The sequence below is a fragment of the Zootoca vivipara genome, chromosome 2 (assembly GCF_963506605.1).
Source record: "Zootoca vivipara chromosome 2, rZooViv1.1, whole genome shotgun sequence".
NCBI lineage: Eukaryota > Metazoa > Chordata > Lepidosauria > Squamata > Lacertidae > Zootoca > Zootoca vivipara.
In genome coordinates this window covers 117,621,766-117,638,863 of record NC_083277.1, presented here as the reverse complement: position 1 = coordinate 117,638,863, position 17,098 = coordinate 117,621,766, and the positions used below count along the sequence as shown (strand labels likewise).

The 17,098-nt window shown below is 46.2% G+C and overlaps 1 protein-coding gene across 8 annotated transcripts in view; it reads left to right on the top strand.

The window, feature by feature from the left end:
* Positions 1-17,098, top strand: part of FMNL3 (formin like 3) — a 103,714-nt gene that overhangs the window by 66,259 nt on the left and 20,357 nt on the right. For 7 of the 8 annotated variants that reach the window (XR_009557228.1, XR_009557227.1, XR_004691736.2 and 4 more), the window contains 9 exons: positions 541-649; positions 1,340-1,416; positions 5,876-5,969; positions 7,588-7,662; positions 9,689-9,799; positions 12,871-13,020; positions 14,235-14,336; positions 16,659-16,920; positions 17,017-17,085. Coding sequence is in view for 3 of the 8 variants with exons in the window: in XM_035102436.2 (XP_034958327.1) it covers positions 541-649; positions 1,340-1,416; positions 5,876-5,969; positions 7,588-7,662; positions 9,689-9,799; positions 12,871-13,020; positions 14,235-14,336; positions 16,659-16,920; positions 17,017-17,085 (1,049 nt within the window). In the remaining 5 variants the exon portion in view is untranslated. The remainder of the gene's footprint in view (positions 1-540; positions 650-1,339; positions 1,417-5,875; positions 5,970-7,587; positions 7,663-9,688; positions 9,800-12,870; positions 13,021-14,234; positions 14,337-16,658; positions 16,921-17,016; positions 17,086-17,098) is intronic. The other variant, XR_009557226.1, reaches the window with a different exon arrangement.

Genomic DNA, 17,098 nt, shown 5'->3' with positions numbered 1-17,098 from the left:
TTGTGTTCTTTCTGTGTCTCAAACACCTAGAGAGTATTCCAGATTTTTGACGAGAAACTTCTTTATTCCTTTTGGAAAACCCCATTTTAATCCCCAGTGTATTTAGAATATTTTTGCTTCATGTTTTTGGGAACTGTATATTTTTTTTAGAAAAGCAGCATGACTTTCATCCCCCCTTGTTTCAGCAAATAAAAACTGAATGCCCTATCTCTTGAGGGGTGTTTCTGCATGTGTTTAAAGCTAAAACTGACAACAGTGGTCTCCTGGAACTTAGCTTTTAAGTAGATTAGCAAAACCCCTGAGTTGATCTTAGACTCCAAATGAGCGGTAGCCATTCAGCCTTTCTTTTGCCAGCAAGAAACCCACATCTTAGGCAAACCTTCTGACAGAAGTTGGTGGTTCTAATTACAGCTCTCCCTTCCTGTTCTTAGCTGCGGCCGTGACCTCATCATTGGCATGGGGCAAACATTTTTTTGAGCCTCACTGCTTTTTCTGTGTGTGTGTATGAGTGTGCTAAATGTAGGACTCTCTTTTTGCCAGATACACCACCCTTCCCAGCAGGAAAGCCCTGAAGAACTCACGGCTGGTTAGCCAGAAGGATGACGTCCACGTTTGCATCCTGTGCTTACGAGCCATTATGAACTACCAGGTAATGCTGGCAGGACCGTTGCTTATTGCCTGCCTCTAGCTAGGATCAGGGATGCCTGTTGGCTGCGAGTCTAAACCCAACATTTCATGAGTGGGGAAAGATGAATTCTACCCTAGCAGAGTAAAATAAATCAAAATGTGTGCTTGTACTTAATTATTTACACTTGTAGCCTGGCTCCATCTAAAGGGTCTGGGATGGGTTGCGGAAGTTGGAAACAAGTGCGGACGATTGGACACATAAGACGTGTGTGTGCAATAAATCTGAGCCAAAAGAACTTTTTTGAGGGGCAGGAGGGAGGGAGGAAGCCCTTTATTATTGTGTGATGTGTGATATTCCTTTAAAACGCATCATTTGTTTATTTTTAGTAATGCCAGTTTCCTAGATGCTTTGCACGACAGTCATACCTTGTGTTGCGTTTGCTTCATGTTGGGTCTTTTCGGGTTACGAACGCGGCAAACCCGGAAGTGTTTACTTCCAGGTTCACCGCATGCACAGAAGTGATCTGTGCGCTTCACACACACACAGAAGCACCGCTCTAGTTGTGGACTTTACGGGGTGCAAACAGCACCCTGGAACGGCTTAAGTCCACAACTAGAGGTACCACTGTATATAATACAGTTTTGCTGAGGTTTTGCTGGTTCTTTCTATTCCTAATACTTCTATGCATTTCTTTCCCTTTTTGCATGTCAGTATGGATTCAATTTGGTCATGTCTCATCCTCACGCTGTCAATGAGATTGCCCTCAGCTTGAACAATAAGAACCCCAGGTAAGGCGGCTGGGTGTTCAGGTACGCCCTGTGGAAACTTACCCTCTGTAGGTGGACTAATGTGGCTCCCTTTGTTTGGCTCTTAATGTGTTTAAAAATGCCAGGTCCTGCTTGCCTTACAACCAGCATCAAGTCTCTTCAGCTGTCCCTTGGGCTTCTCCTACCAGTAAGGAGTCTTAGTTGTGTGGTGGGACTAAGAATTTCACATCCACGGAGAACTGCTGTCCTCAAAACACTCTTCACAAAGAAGTCAAGGCTGGTGTCACAGGTGCTCCCCAGCCAAAGGAACGCACATGGCAGATAGTTACCTCTTCATTGACAAAAGCGGACACTGAGAATAGTTTCTGTGACTCTGAATACTTACACCTACCAGTCTAGCATCTAGGCTGCTATTCCCAGCTCTGCACTCTATAGAGCAGTTGCAGCAGCAGGGGACCACTCCCCCTCCACTTGTTTATGGATCTCCCCCCTCCTGGTTCTGGGAGACAGTGGTGCAGGAGCGGGTGGTAAAGCCCCCAAACCTCCAGCTCTGAAGCTGTCGTGGACTGGCTGGGCACAGAGGAGTGGTGGGAGGCACCAGCTGGGGAACCCCCAAGGAAACCCGCAGGGGAAGAAGACTCAGAGCCAGGGGTTTGGTGGGGAGACAACAGAGGCTTCCTCTGCCTCTTGCCTCCTGGCAAGTAGTAAAAGGTAAAGGGACCCCTGACCATTAGGTCCAGTCGTGACCGACTCTGGGGTTGCGCGCTCATCTCGCCTTATTGGCCGAGGGAGCTGGCGTATAGCTTCCAGGTCATGTGGCCAGCATGACAAAGCCGCTTCTGGCAAACCAGAGCAGCGCACGGAAACGCCGTTTACCTTCCCGCTGTAGCGGTTCCTATTTATCTACTTGCATTTTGACATGCTTTCGAACTGCTAGGTTGGCAGGAGCTGGGACCAAGCAACGGGAGCTCACCCCGTCACAGGGATTCAAACCGCCGACCTTCTGATCAGCAAGCCCTAGGCTCAGTGGTTTAACCACAGCGCCACCTGGCAAGTAGATGTCCCCTCAAATCACTGCTCTCCCACAAATCCCTTCCGAGAAAGAGAACATTTGTGTTATGAAATGTTACAGGATTTCAGCAGGAAATTAGGGGACATGCACCGATTGGAAAGGAAGCAGCATAGGCGCACTTAAACTTTTGCTGGCACAAACAGTATTGAAAACAGGATCGTGTATAACTGCCCCAAGACCACAATGAGCACAAATCATAACAGATGCACAATAAAAAGGATGTCTGGAGGGGTCCGTGGTGTGTGTGTGTGTTTGTATGATACCACAGATCCCTCCATATATTGCCTCTGGTCAGACAAGTTTTGCAGGTTTTTGAAATGCTTCATGAAACCCTGCAAAACCTGTTTAGCCGACATGGAAGTGGGATGAGTTCACACACTTATTAGCAGCCACCCCTCCTTCAAACTGCCATCAGCTCTGAAAAACAAAACGAAACAATGGCCCGCCTCCAGCTAGTGAAACTGGTTTCTAGCAGGTTTTAATTTGCAGAACAGATGTGCACTTGGACAACTTTCTCCTGTTTCCTCATATTGTTTGGGCCTGACTGAGATCTCTGTGCACAGCCAGAAAAAACTGTCTGGGCCATGTTGTTGATATAAAGTGCATTGATCATCTGCGGTTTCCAGGCCTTCCATTGCAAAGTTGTGTTGGCTTATGACATATCCAGTCCTGGCACTATATGATGAATGGGCACATATACAGAGGGAAGCGAGCTCATGAGTGAACCATGTCCCTGGGGGTCTTTTGGTATGCTCTGCAAAGTAATGCTCACAATATGAACTGCAAAATAAAATTTATATACAATATTTCTTCTTGCATAGATGTTATAAGTTTGCACTGGCCTAGGTTTCCTTGGTTTCTTTTAAGCCTTCACAATACTTCATCGGGATTTTAGTGTGCATTCCCCCCCCCCCCACACACACACAAACGTTTGCATGCAATATTGCCTAACATGTACACTTGCAAACAATTTCCCCAAATACAATGCATTTTCGTACACCACTACACCATTCCAGCTCTCCAGAAATTAGAACAGAGAGCAGTTTCTTACGACAAAAAGTGGCCTATGCCAAATCAGAATGTTGGTGCCATCTAGCTCAGTACTGCCGACACTGGCAGGCAGGTTTTGGGCAGGAGTCTTTCCTCAGTCCTACCAGGAGACACCATGCATTGAACCTGGGACCTTCTGTGTGTAAAATAATGGCCACCCCTCATTACATCTGAGCAAATCAAAGTCAGCCAGTGTCACCCATCTGGCCTGTTATGTTTATATATATATATATATATATAGCTATATATAGAGCTGTTTGTCCAATATAGAGAGCTATTGTTTGTGCAATATAGAAATATAGAGAGCTCTCTATATTGGACAAACAGGCCAAACCCTACGCCAAAGGATAAATGGACATAAATCTGACATCAGGAATCACAAGACAGAGAAACCAGTAGGAGAACACTTCAATCTCCCAGGACATTCTATACAAGATCTCAAAGCAGCTGTTTTATTACAGAAAAAAATCAGAAATATACTGGAAAGAGTAGTTGCTGAATTGCAACTCATTAGCAAGCTTAAAACCATGGAGCCACCTGGAATGAACAGAGACATAGGATTCTTATCTCATTATACATGACCAAGCTTTCCTTAGCACCTCAGTCCTTGCTTCCCCCCCCCCCCCGCAAGACCAATTGCAGTCATTAACAGTCGTTAACAGTCATCAACAGGTTTACCACTCCTATCAGCCCATCACCCATTCCCATCACCCCACCCCCACCCTCTGAATATACATAAGGGTCTGGTTACTTCTGTTTCAGTGTATCTGATGAAGTGTGCATGCACACGAAAGCTCATACCAAAATAAAAACTTAGTTGGTCTTTAAGGTGCTACTGAAGGAATTTTTTTATTTTGCACCTTTTAATAATTGTGTAGAGGATGGAATTTCAGCAGGTATAGTTTGCATGAAAACCAATGGGAAGCACTGCTTAACCAAGAAGGCAGTGGGGCCTGAGGAGCAAACCAGATACTGTACACTGTTGTTCAGATAAAGTTCTGCAAGCTGCCCTTTAATTGGTAAGGTGAGAATGCCATGGGGATACAAAGAAAAACAAGCCCTTTCTCTCTTGAAAGCTGCTGTTAAAGCGGCAGGATCATGCCAGACATGGGCATAAAATACTTAACTGACTGACCAATTGCATCACAGATAACTCGGCTCTGCCCCCCTAACATAAAAGCCTGCTCCCCGTAAAATAAATCCTGGCTCCGCCCATGAGTGGAGTCATTCTACCCCTGCATCCCTAGAGGGGAACCCCCTGTTACCCCCTGTTTACCTAGCATTAGTTGGCACACCAATGGATGTGTCCCGCTGGAAACCAGAAATGATCAAACTGCACTAGGAGCATGGGCAATGCTGAACATTCAGGGACACCTGCTGATCCAGAAAACCTCTACCTGTGTTGCAAAACTGGAATAGACAGCGGTTTGTTGGAAGCAAGGTCCCCTGAGAGGAAAGCCTCAACTTGGAATGATAGGGGTCGCCAGCATGGTATCCTGCAGGTGTTCTTGGACTTCAGTTCCCACCAGCCCCAGCCAGCATGGCCTGTGGTTGGGGATGATGGGAGTTGTAGTCCAATGACACCTGGAGGTCACTACATTGGCTGCCCCTGCTGCTTGCCTCTGCAACAGTTGCATCTGAGGGATGCTGTCATCATTGTGGGATAACTCAGTCTCGCCAGAGTGGTGCATGCTCTGGTTATCTCCCGCTTGGACTACTGCAATGCGCTCTACGTGGGGCTACCTTGGAAGGTGACCCGGAAACTACAACTAATCCAGAATGCGGCAGCTAGACTGGTGACTGGGAGCGGCCTCCGAGACCACATAACAGCTCCCAGACCTACATTGGCTCCCAGTACGTTTCCGAGCACAGTTCAAAGTGTTGGTGCTGACCTTTAAAGCCCTAAATGGCCTCGGTCCAGTATACCTGAAGGAGCGTCTCCACCCCCATCGTTCTGCCCGGACACTGAGGTCCAGTACCGAGGGCCTTCTGGCGGTTCCCTCGTTGCGCGAAGCCAAGTTGCAGGGAACAAGGCAGAGGGCCTTCTCGGTGGTGGCGCCCGCCCTGTGGAACACCCTCCCATCAGATGTCAAAGAAAAAAACAGCCACCAGATTTTTAGAAGACATCTGAAGGCAGCCCTGTTTAGGGAGGCTTTTAATGTTTAATAGATTATTTTATTTCATTTTTCTGTTGTGAGCCGCCCAGAGTGGCTGGGGAAACCCAGCCAGATGGGTGGGGTATAAATAATAAATTATTATTATTATTATTATTATTATTATTATTATTATTATTATTATTATTGTTATATTCTGCATCACCAGCAAAATGACATCCTTGCTTCTCTTTTTTCTCTCCAGGACAAAAGCCCTGGTATTAGAACTGCTGGCAGCTGTTTGTCTGGTGCGTGGTGGCCATGAGATCATTTTGGCTGCTTTTGAGAATTTCAAGGAGGTGAGGACTAACCTACAGCACCATGGGGGAAATCAGCAATGGGGAACCTGCAGTTATTCTTGAGCTCCCATCGGCCCTGATCATTGGCCATGATAGCTGGGGCTGGTGGGAGTTGGAGTCCCAGCAACATCAGAACGCCACAGGTTCCCCATACCTGGGAGAGGTATCAAACTTGGAAGAGGAAGGGAAGGCAAGAAGAGGGAAATAGATGCAGGAACGTGGAAATGAACGGCTAGAGGGCCGTGCATGGGAGTCGGGATAATTTAGTATAAAGTTGTGTGCACAAGGTGGATGGACAAATGGACAGACAGGTACGCAAGTTGAGGGAGGGAGGTGGAGGAAAAGTTGTGTAGCATAAATGGATAGAGTAAAGGTAAAGGTACCCCTGACCGCTAGGTCCAGTCGCAGACGACTCTGGGGTTGCGCGCTCATCTCGCTTTATAGGCTGAGGGAGCTGGTATTTGTCCGCAGACAGCTTCCGTCCGGGTCATGTGGCCAGCATGACCCGGAACCAGAGCAGCACACGGAAACACCGTTTACCTTCCCACTGGAGCAGTACCTATTTATCTATTTGCACTTTGACGTGCTTTCGAACTGCTAGGTGGGCAGGAGCTGGGACCAAGCAACGGGAGCTCACCCCGTTGCAGGGATTTGAACTGCTGACCTTCCGATTGGCAAGCCCTAGGCTCTGTGGTTTAGACCACAGTGCAACCCGTGTCAAAAATGGATAGAGTAGCAGTGGCCAAATCAGTGAACCCAAATCAGAGCCCATGTGTTAGTGCCACTTAGGAGCAAACTACATTACCAGCAGACTTTGGTCCCTTTTTTCCTCTGCCTTCCTGAGGTCAGGAGTGGGTCTCTACACAGGTCCAATGAGGTAAGCTCCACTCCACACCATAACTGTGCTTGAAGGCCTAGCAGTCCTGTTTTTGGATGGCGTAAACCCCTGTTGCCTTTCATTCAAGATGAAGTTGATTGAAGGCCCTTCTCTTGACACCCTCAGTGTCTGAGGTTAGACAGGCGGGCACAGGACCTCCTCACCCACATTATGGAATTCCTTCCCTACATGTGTGAGCCTGGCACCATCTTTTAAGTGCCAAGCAAAGCCTGACCTCTTTGCTTAGCCTTTTAATTTCCCCGATCTGCCGTTTTGTGGCATCTTCTCCTCCCCACTTCTTTGTGTATTTTGTCTTAATGGATCCTGCTCTCTTAAATGATGATTATTAGCATTATTAATTGTTTTATTCTGCTGTTTGCCACCTTGAAACAAAGGCAGGGAATTATAAATCCAAAATTAAAATTTAAAAATAGGTGTCGCCTACACATGCAGGGTAGAAGGAGAAGGAGCCAATGCTCTCTCTGTGTCGAGTATTCAAGCAGAGCTGCTTGTTCCTCCTGCATGGGCTGCTGATGTGTGGCTGGGTAAAGGAATGAATACAGGAATGTGCTTGAGAATATCGGAATGTGCATGTGAATATGGTAGAAGGGATGAATAGCTACGTGAAGGGGTACTTATGGAGAAGTCTACAAAGACTGCATACCGGGAAACAGCCTGTATTTGGCTGGCTCACCAGTACTAAAGCACCCTTAAGATCCTGCTGTGCTCTCTGCTTCTCAGGTTTGCAAAGAGCAGCATCGCTTTGAGAAGCTGATGGAGTATTTCCGCAACGAGGACAGCAATATTGACTTCATGGTAAGGAGCAAAATCCCTGGTGCCTTGAGTTGCAGAAAAGCACGAGTCGCTTTTTCTGTTTATGCCAGCAGCTCCCCCAATCTGATGTGAAGGACAGATTGCGGTATATACAGTGTCTCTTAAATGCAGGATTATATACATGCTGTCTCTGACCCGTGCTGTGGGCAAGGACACATTCCAGCCAGGTATAAACACTCGGGACAGTGAGGGATGTGGCCAACAGAGTGTGGCCCAAGAAGAGTTCTGATGGCCGGACAGAGCCGCCAGTAGCTTCTCCACCCCTGCTGTGGATAATAGATGGACCAATGTTCTGACGCAGTACAGGCATTCCATTCCCGGCCCCTCCACACATTGGTGGAGCACACATAAATGCGACCCACTCCATTATACCCCATTATGCCCCAGATCTGCCCTCTTCTGGGTCCAAAAGAACTCATGCGTCAGCGATCACATGCCAGTTGGACACGCCTAAAAGGATCGCCCTATGTTTCTAATTAAAGGTAAAGGGACCCCTGACCATTAGGTCCAGTCGTGACCGACTCTGGGGTTGCGCGCTCATCTCGCATTATTGGCTGAGGGAGCCGGCGTATAGCTTCCAGGTCATGTGGCCAGCATGACAAAGCCGCTTCTGGCAAGCCAGAGCAGCACATGGAAACGCCGTTTACCTTCCCGCTGTAGCGGTTCCTATTTATCTACTTGCATTTTGACGTGCTTTCGAACTGCTAGGTTGGCAGGAGCTGGGACCAAGCAACGGGAGCTCACCCTGTCACAGGGATTCGAACCGCCGACCTTCTGATCAGCAAGCCCTAGGCTCAGTGGTTTAACCACAGCGCCACCTGGGTCCCTATGTTTCTAATTACCATGTTCCAAAAAAGAGCTGCAAAACCCCAGTATTAAGCACACTGCACCCGCATGCTAGCCAATTGAATTTTAGGAAGCAACATAGGAAGATGCTTTACTCCAAGTCAGACTCTTGGTCGACCCCAACTGGCAGCCGCTCTCCAGAATCTTGGGCAGAGGTTTTTTCCATCACCTGACACCTGATCCTTTTTTTAAAAAAAACTGGACATGCTGGAGACTGAACCCACAGCATGAAAAGTGAACGTCTGCCGCTGAGGTGAACTCCCTCCTCTTAATTATGCAAAGCTCCTCCCAAAAACAGTGGTAGCTGAGGTGCAGGGATCTGAAACCCAGAGACCTTCCCCATCTGTGCAGGCACTCCCATTTTACACTGTGAATTGGATTGGTAGAGTCTGCGTATGGACAGCAGGTTGCTGGGTACCTATCTCTGCTATGGGGTAGGGACTCTTTCCCCCTGCATCCAATTTATGTTACAGAACAGTTTAGAAAGTGTCTTCCTGCTTCTTCATCCCTGTTCTACTCTCCAGTTACTGTGCCAAAGACACTGGCAGCGCTCTTGCACACGGTCAAGATATTTTTATTGATTGATTTAATACCTATTAATCAACAACAAAACAACTCTGAAATGGTTTATAGTTTACGGTGCAAGCTTCATGGTTTACAGTGCAAAACAGTAACTTGGCAGCCTTTGTTCCCATCTGCCTTTCCCAAGTGCTTTCACCTGGTGGGCCATAATGTATTTTAAAGGTCTTCTGCCTATTATCCTCTCTCAATGCCTTTGCAAACCTAGGTCTGGCTCTTACCTCCTGATTCCTTCTCCTTCCCAGCAAATGGAATGATGGTGGGACTTTTCACAGGGGCATCCCCCAACTGTGGTGTCCTGGAACGTAGACTTTTTAAACATTTGATCCTGTATTGGTGGAACATCTAGACCAGGCTTCTTCAACATGTTGTGTTCCAGATGATGTTGGACTGCCATCTCCCATCAGGCCTCAAACCAGCATGGCCGACAGCCAGTATGATAGGTTCTTTTTTTTTAGTCCAGCAGTATCTGGAGGACACCACGTTGGGGAAGACCCTGGCATTCTAGACAAAGCCACAGGGGAATGACAAATTCAAGTTGTGCGCCATAATGCCAGCTGCCCTCTCTCAATGTGTTTTTCAGGTGGCCTGTATGCAGTTCATCAACATCGTGGTGCACTCTGTTGAGGACATGAACTTCCGTGTGCACCTACAATATGAGTTCACCAAACTAGGTCTGGAAGAGTTCTTACAGGTAACACCCAATCTCTTCACAAGCCAATCTAGAACAGCTGATAGAACCTCGTCCCGGTCATACTTTTTCCAAGAATAGGCCAAGTGCCTGACAAAGATGGGGAATGGGATTGTTCAGCTAGATCTGAACCTTTTGTAGTTGCATGTGCTGCTGGCTCCTGCCCTTTTGGCGCCTGCACGCTCAGTTTGATATCTGCAAAGCAGCACCTACTTTAAGTAACTCTGGTGGAATTGCATCAGGACATGGACCTTCCTAGATTTGGGGCAATAAGAAGTCTTAACGTTTTCTGTTGTGACTGGTGCCCATTCTGAGATGTCCTGAGGCTCCACAGAGCTCACCCTCTCATCACAGAATACTTTTAAATAGTATTCGTACCATGTCTGAGATGGGACGGTGTTAGTTGTGGAGGGTCTCTCGACAAGGGCTCCAGAAACTAATGCCCAGAATTGTTAGCTCCTGTTGCATGGATTCAACATTCCCATTGTTTTTCAGTGAATAATTTGTTCTTCCTGCCGATCAAGAAATGTAATCGGTGTTTCAATTTAAAGTATTCCTCTGACAGTTTCTGCACACCAGAGTCTCTATATTGGTGATATCTAGTTCTAACCTGTGCCTTTAAAGATAAGCATTCATGGTTAAACCAACCAGTTGCATTTTTCCTGTGCTTTCGAACTGCTGGGTTGGCAGGAGCAGGGACCAAGCAACAGGAGCTCACCCCGTCGTGGGGATTCAGTTGGCAAGCCCTAGGCTCTCTAGTTTAAACCCAGTTGTCAATTACCTAATTACAACATTTTCAATATTAAGCTGCCACCTGGAAGCACCCTTATGAAATGCCTGCTTCACATTTGCTGAAAAAATTCTCTGTTAAAAACCACAGAAACTTCCTTCTTCACAAGCAATAATTCCCCATGCGGAGAGAAGTTTCCCTTAATCAACACAGATTTGGTTCCTTGTGCTATCTTTGTTTTTGTTTTTTTAAATGTATTTATTGAAAAAATTTTAACAACAACAAAAACATACAAAAATACTAAATACTAAAGACTAAAAAATACAAAAACAAAAATTCTAATTTATAACCCTTATTTCTAATCTATTGACTTCCTCATTCCACCTCCTTCTGCGTTCCTTTACAAATCATCCTTAGTAATCTCTAAATCTTATATAAACTCTAAATTTTACTTTAATATTACCTTATTTCTCTATCTTTTATATCTTACCATTTTACACTCTATATCTATATCTTTCCTCTTAATTGAATTATTACTGTCTTCTAGCAATACTTATTTCCACACCATTGTATTATCTACAGCCTCTTTGTATCTCCCTCACTTCCATTGATTCTAATCTATTATACGCTTATTCTTTAAATAAATTTTAAATTTCTTCCAATCTTCTTCCACTGCTACTTCACTCTGATCCCGGTCAACTCAGACAGTTCCATAAATTCTATCAGCTTCTTCTGCTTCTTCCTTGTGCTATCTTTGAGCACTATGACTTCAGTTGGAGATGGAGACTGGTCTTTTTTCAGAGAGGCAGCTTGGGGGTAGGGATGGGTTTCTGCTTGTAATGTGTGCATGCCTCACCCTTGTCTCTGGTAAACAGGTTCCTTGGGGTTTGAATTGTTTCAAAAACCAACAGAACCTACTTGACCAAAGACAATGAGGGGACTAGAAAATAAAGGGGATCCCATGGAAAGTGATGCCTCTTTCAAGTTGTCTTCAGCTCCTCTAAAACCAACATTAACTTTTGCCTTCCTCCTCCCTTTTCCCTTCGTTTGAGTTGCCAAGATACTTGTTTGCAGTCTGGTGGTCTGTTTACGTCTGCTGTGATGGCAGCCAATGCACTTAAAAATCTCATCAGGCAAAGAGGGCCCTGCTGTTAGTTTAAACCTTCCAGTTAAGGGCTGTGATATACTTTGCTGTGGAATAGTCATCGATTCCAGCAAAAGCACTCCTTAGCAAGTGCCTGATGGAACCGGAAGCAAACTCTTTGCAAGGCAGTGGGGTGGGGTGGGGAATACCAATAGAATTAAACTTCTCAAGCCTCAGCATCAAATTAATGCCATGTTATTGAAAAGGAATACTGGCCACCCTCACATGAAATAGACAACAAACCTGGGCATCTTTTTAAAAGGCCAAAATAATTTCCAGTTGGACAAGAAGTTGGGAAGAAGGTGGGTTTTGGAAATGTAGTAACATTCCCCTCCTGATTATTAAAGATAATGGCAGGATGCAGAACAGTGAAGTTGGGTTCAAGGGCTGGGTGGAAATCCCAGTTTGATGGCAGTTTCTAGCCTTGGTTTCAGCTGAAGCAAAACTCAATCCAAAACAGTCATTAGGAGACCAAGTTCTCAGAACCAAGGTCATTGCCCATTCAAGGGAAACAGGCACCAATTCAATAACAGGAATGAAACAGCAGAATAGAGAAGCTCAGTGGTACAAAAGGACAGACCTCTTCAGAGGCACATTAAAGAACTTGGGAACTGAAGAGCCATTCAGGGAAGAGTTCTAGCCATCTAGCAGGAAGGGATGGAAACACGCTTCTGAGGAGGCTAGTGATGGCAAGGCATGGCTGTGAAGTAAGTCAGACTTGTGCTAGTTCCAGACACCTCCAAGGGCATAATTAAGCGGCCCTCAAACTTAATCTGACTTACTCGTCATTCCTCCTTTCAAGGGATCTCTGGGAACTGTAGTTCTGTGGAGGGGTTCTAGGGATTTCCGACAGAATCCCGAATGCATTTTCCAGGATTCCATAAGCCAAAGTTCTCCCCAGAGGCCATTAATCTTGGCATTTCATCACATACCAGGGTTGACATCAGACTCACTTTATCATTGGGGCTGCCTCCAGTGCTTCCAGTTATGTACTATATCCGATGAACTAGGAGCGTGGAAAACATCCTGTGGGGATGTTATCATGAGGTGCTTCTCACTGTTCTGTTGTAGCTTTTGGGAGACGCTCAGTACCATCACGCAGCAACCTGGAAGCTTGTTCCCTTTAAGATAATTTCCCCTTGCTCACAGCCTTCGTGCAGCTTTCTTCCTCTTCTGTTGGATTTTCCTTTCTTCCCACAGAAGTCGAGACACACGGAAAGCGAAAAGTTGCAAGTGCAGATCCAGGCTTACCTGGACAACGTATTTGACGTAGGAGGGCTGCTGGAGGATGCCGAGACCAAGAACGTAGCGTTGGAGAAAGTGGAGGAGTTGGAAGAACATTTATCACATGTAGGTGTACAGATACCCCTCTTTAGTTTACCAGAAGAACATAGGAATTAACAACAACAACAACAACATTTATATGCCACCCATCTGACTGGGTTGCCCCAGCCACTCTGGGTGGCTTCCAGTAAAATATAAAAGCATAATAAAACATCAAACATTAAAAACTTCCCTATACAGGGCTGCCTTCAGATTTCTTCTAAAGGTTATATCAGGCGTCCCCAAACTGCGGCCCTCCAGATGTTTTGGCCTACAACTCCCATGATCCCTAGCCAACAGGACCAGTGGTCAGGGATGATGGGAATTGTAGTCCAAAACATCTGGAGGGCCAAAGTTTGGGGATGCCTGGGTGATGGTGTTTACTGCTCGGCAGGGGGTTGGACTGGATGGCCCTTGTGGTCTCTTCCAACTCTATGATTCAATGATTCTATGATATAGTTACTCATCTCCTTGACGTCTGATGGGTGGGCATTCCACAGAGTGGGTCCCACTGCCGAGAAGGCCCTCTGCCTGGTTCCTTGTAACTTTGCTTCCCGCAGTGAAGGAACTGCCAGAAGGCCCTCGGAGGAGGACCTCAGTATCTGGGCTGAACAATGGGGGTAGAGATTACTCCTTCAGGGCCAAGGCCATTTAGGGAAGAGTCCTGATATATGGTTCCATCTAGTCCAGAACCCTTTTTCCAACAATGACTGATCACATGCCTCTGGAAAGCCCCAAAACAGGGCTTGTAGGCAACTGCCCTCCACCATGGTTTACCCCTCCAACAGTTGGTACTCAGTAATATACTGTACTTCTTCCAAACATGGATGTTCCATTTAGCTTTCATGGCTAAATTTATTTCTTAAAATTTATACACGGCATGGTTGTAAAAACAACGACAACAACTCTCAACGAGCTTTACAAATAGATAAAAAAATAGAATCATAGAGTTGGAAGAGACCACAAGGGCCATCCAGTCCAACCCCCTGCCAAGCAGGAAACACCATCAAAGCATTCTTGACATATGCCTGTCAAGCCTCTGCTTAAAGACCCCCAAAGAAGGAGACTCCACCACACTCCTTCCACACAATCAAGGAAAAATTACAAACCTACTTTAAAATATACAAGTTAAAATACTAAAACAGAGGAAACATTTGTCTAATATCTGAGCAGAATAATGAGAAGAGAACCGTCTTTTTTGACCAAAGGAAAGTTGGTGATCCCTATTTTCTTCCACTCAGTTGACAGAAAAGCTTCTGGATCTGGAGAATGAAAACATAATGCGGGTGGCAGAGCTGGAGAAACAGCTGCTACAGCGGGAGAAGGAGTTGGAGATTGTCAAGGTATGTGGCCAGGAGAAAGCGATGTGGAGGCTTTCCTAAGGAGATGGGGGTCCGTCCATCTGGGTTAAAGCATTGGTTTTTCTAACCTCCCTGGGATGCTTCCTCAGACACTTCTCAGTGAAAAGATCCATAATGATGGACAGGCTTCTTTGGTAGTTGGCTCACCATTCCCAGTCCTCCTGCCTACAGGGGGAGCACTGTTGTATGCCAGGGAACACTTTCTATTCAGACACGATATTCAGGATGATGGTGAGGCCTAGTGGGTGCAGGCCATGCTCCCCATGAACAGGATTTCTTGAGCAGACATGCCACCGTTCCCTGCCTGTGTGGAAAAGGTTCCCTGAAGAATGAAGCTTTGACAGACTCCTGATTTACGAGAACATGCCCCATCAAGGTTCATCCTTGGGTCTTTCCACTGTAGAGAGGAGGCACAATTCTCGCCTCCTTGAGCCATTACCTTCCAGGCTCTTTCTTACATGCTTGTTAGTTTGGGACCTGGGCATTTTCCCTAACAATCCTTTCTTAAGTCTATCTTATGTGGGTTTTTAATGGGACTCTGGTTCACAGGTCAAAGTGACAAGCTGGTAAATGGTCCCTATTCCCTTGCTTGGGGCTGGCTGGGTTTCTATGGACTGTCCATGGTTTGGCCCCATTCCTTCCTTGTTTGAGGATGTGGATATTCTCCTGCAGATAAATCCCAACTGTTTGCTTTTCCTTCTGTTATGGGGTCCTGGGCAGTGTTGGCATCAACCCAGTTCCTTGACCATAGCTGTCAAGTTCTCCCTTTTTTTAAGGCAAATCCCCTTATGCTGAATAGGCTTCCTCGCGAGAAAAGGGAAAACTTGACAGCTATGTCCCTGACCAGTTGGTGCAATCAGCAGAACTAAGAAGCAAAGTTTTTTATTGGATCATCTTGAGCTGCAGGTGGAGGGCAGCATATTTGCATCTTCTCTCCTCCCTCCCTGCTTCCTGCTCACCTTGCCCCCCCCCGGGGGGGGAAACATGACATGCTCATAGGAAACAAATATGTCAGGCTCGTGTAGACCCCATTTCCATGTCAAGCCTTTTTGGTCCTCTATCATCTATCTATCTATCTATCTATCTATCTATCATCTATCTATCTATCTACAGTGGTATCTCTACTTACGAATGTTTCTACTTACGAATGGAGCTCCGTCCGCCATCTTGGATGCAGTTTAGATAGGATTTTTTCTACTTACGAATTTTTTCTCCCAATGCATTCCTATGGGATTCGACTTACAATTTTTTTCTACTTACAAATGTGCGTTTGGAACGCATTAAATTCGTAAGTAGAGGTACCACTGTATCTATCTAAAACAAGATGTAGATATCACTTGATTGTAATAAAACCTCTAAGCAGTTTGCAAAATAAATAAACATTAAAATTATCCATTGGGGAGGGGAAACAGTTAAAAACAGGTATTTAAAAACATTCAAAAGATTATTAAAATCAACAGTGGTGAAAAAGAGGCAAAACACAGGAGTGTTGGAGATACTAGGAGAGGATATATTGATTTAATAGTATCCTTCCTAATTCACACTTGAGAGTCAGCAGGAGAATGCATTTCCCCAGTATATAGCAGGAATCTAGTTGGTAGATTCGTTTGAATCTCTTTACTTAAGCAATCCAATCTGGCTTTGTCCAGATTGGGTTTGGTTCCTGGTAAGTCCCCTTTTATCCCTCCTAAAAAGAATAAAGACACAAGAAACTTATTTTAAAAGTAATAAGAAGTTTACTCACATTCAGTTCACAGTATGATCCCTGAAGGCAGGCTTTAGCTTGTTGTTAGAGATACAGTGTGGCTTACATCCTTGTAAGGATGGAGCCATGTGCTGCTGGCAGAGAGCCAGCAGTGCGGTCCAAGAGAAGAAATGGCACCAGAAGAGCATGGCATCAAGAGGAAGGTGGCTGCATGATCAGCCCCTTTTATGGGGTCTCCCAGGGTCACACCCATCTACCTGGTCACACACAGGGGGAGGAAGCTCCAGACCAGGTGTGGCAGGAAGTCCTCCTGGCTGGAGTAACAACAGGAAGTGTTGTACTTGACTACTTGACTAGAAGTCCCACTACTTCTACATGTCTGTTATTTATCCCTGTGGAGGAGAATGTAAATTTGTGTAAATATGTACACACACACATCTCCCAGAGGTGCTTCAGCCAGGCATAAGCGCTGCCACTTAATTCTGCTGAATGTATAATGTGTCCCTTGGTGCTTTGAGACCCAGCGGCGTCTGGCCTTGTGACTGGCCTCCAGAGAGTGGGAAGAGGGAGGCCTTATCGATGTGTCTCTTCTGGGGCAGGAAACCTACGAAAGTGCCAGCAACCAGGTCCACACCCTGCGCAGAATCATCAAGGAGAAGGAGGAGGCTTTCCGACGCCACTATACCTCTCGCCCAACAGGGGGAGACCACCTGCCGCTGCCGCCACCTTCAGGGGCGGAGGTCAACTTCAGCCACATCCCCGAGGATGACCTCTGCCTCCCGGTCCTGCCTCCCATGGAGGCTGCCCCTCCACCCCCGCCCCCTCCTCCGCCTCTCCCCCCACCCCCTCCTCCGCTACCCGGTAAGTCCAAAGGAAAGAAACCTGCCACCTTCTCACACATGGTTGCCCAGAGGGCGACTGTTGCTACATATATTTTTCCGCCCCGTTCTCTCACAGATAAGTGTCCGCCAGCTCCACCACTTCCGGGGACATCACCCTCTATGATTCTCACTATGGGCTTATCAGGTACGTTTTGCCT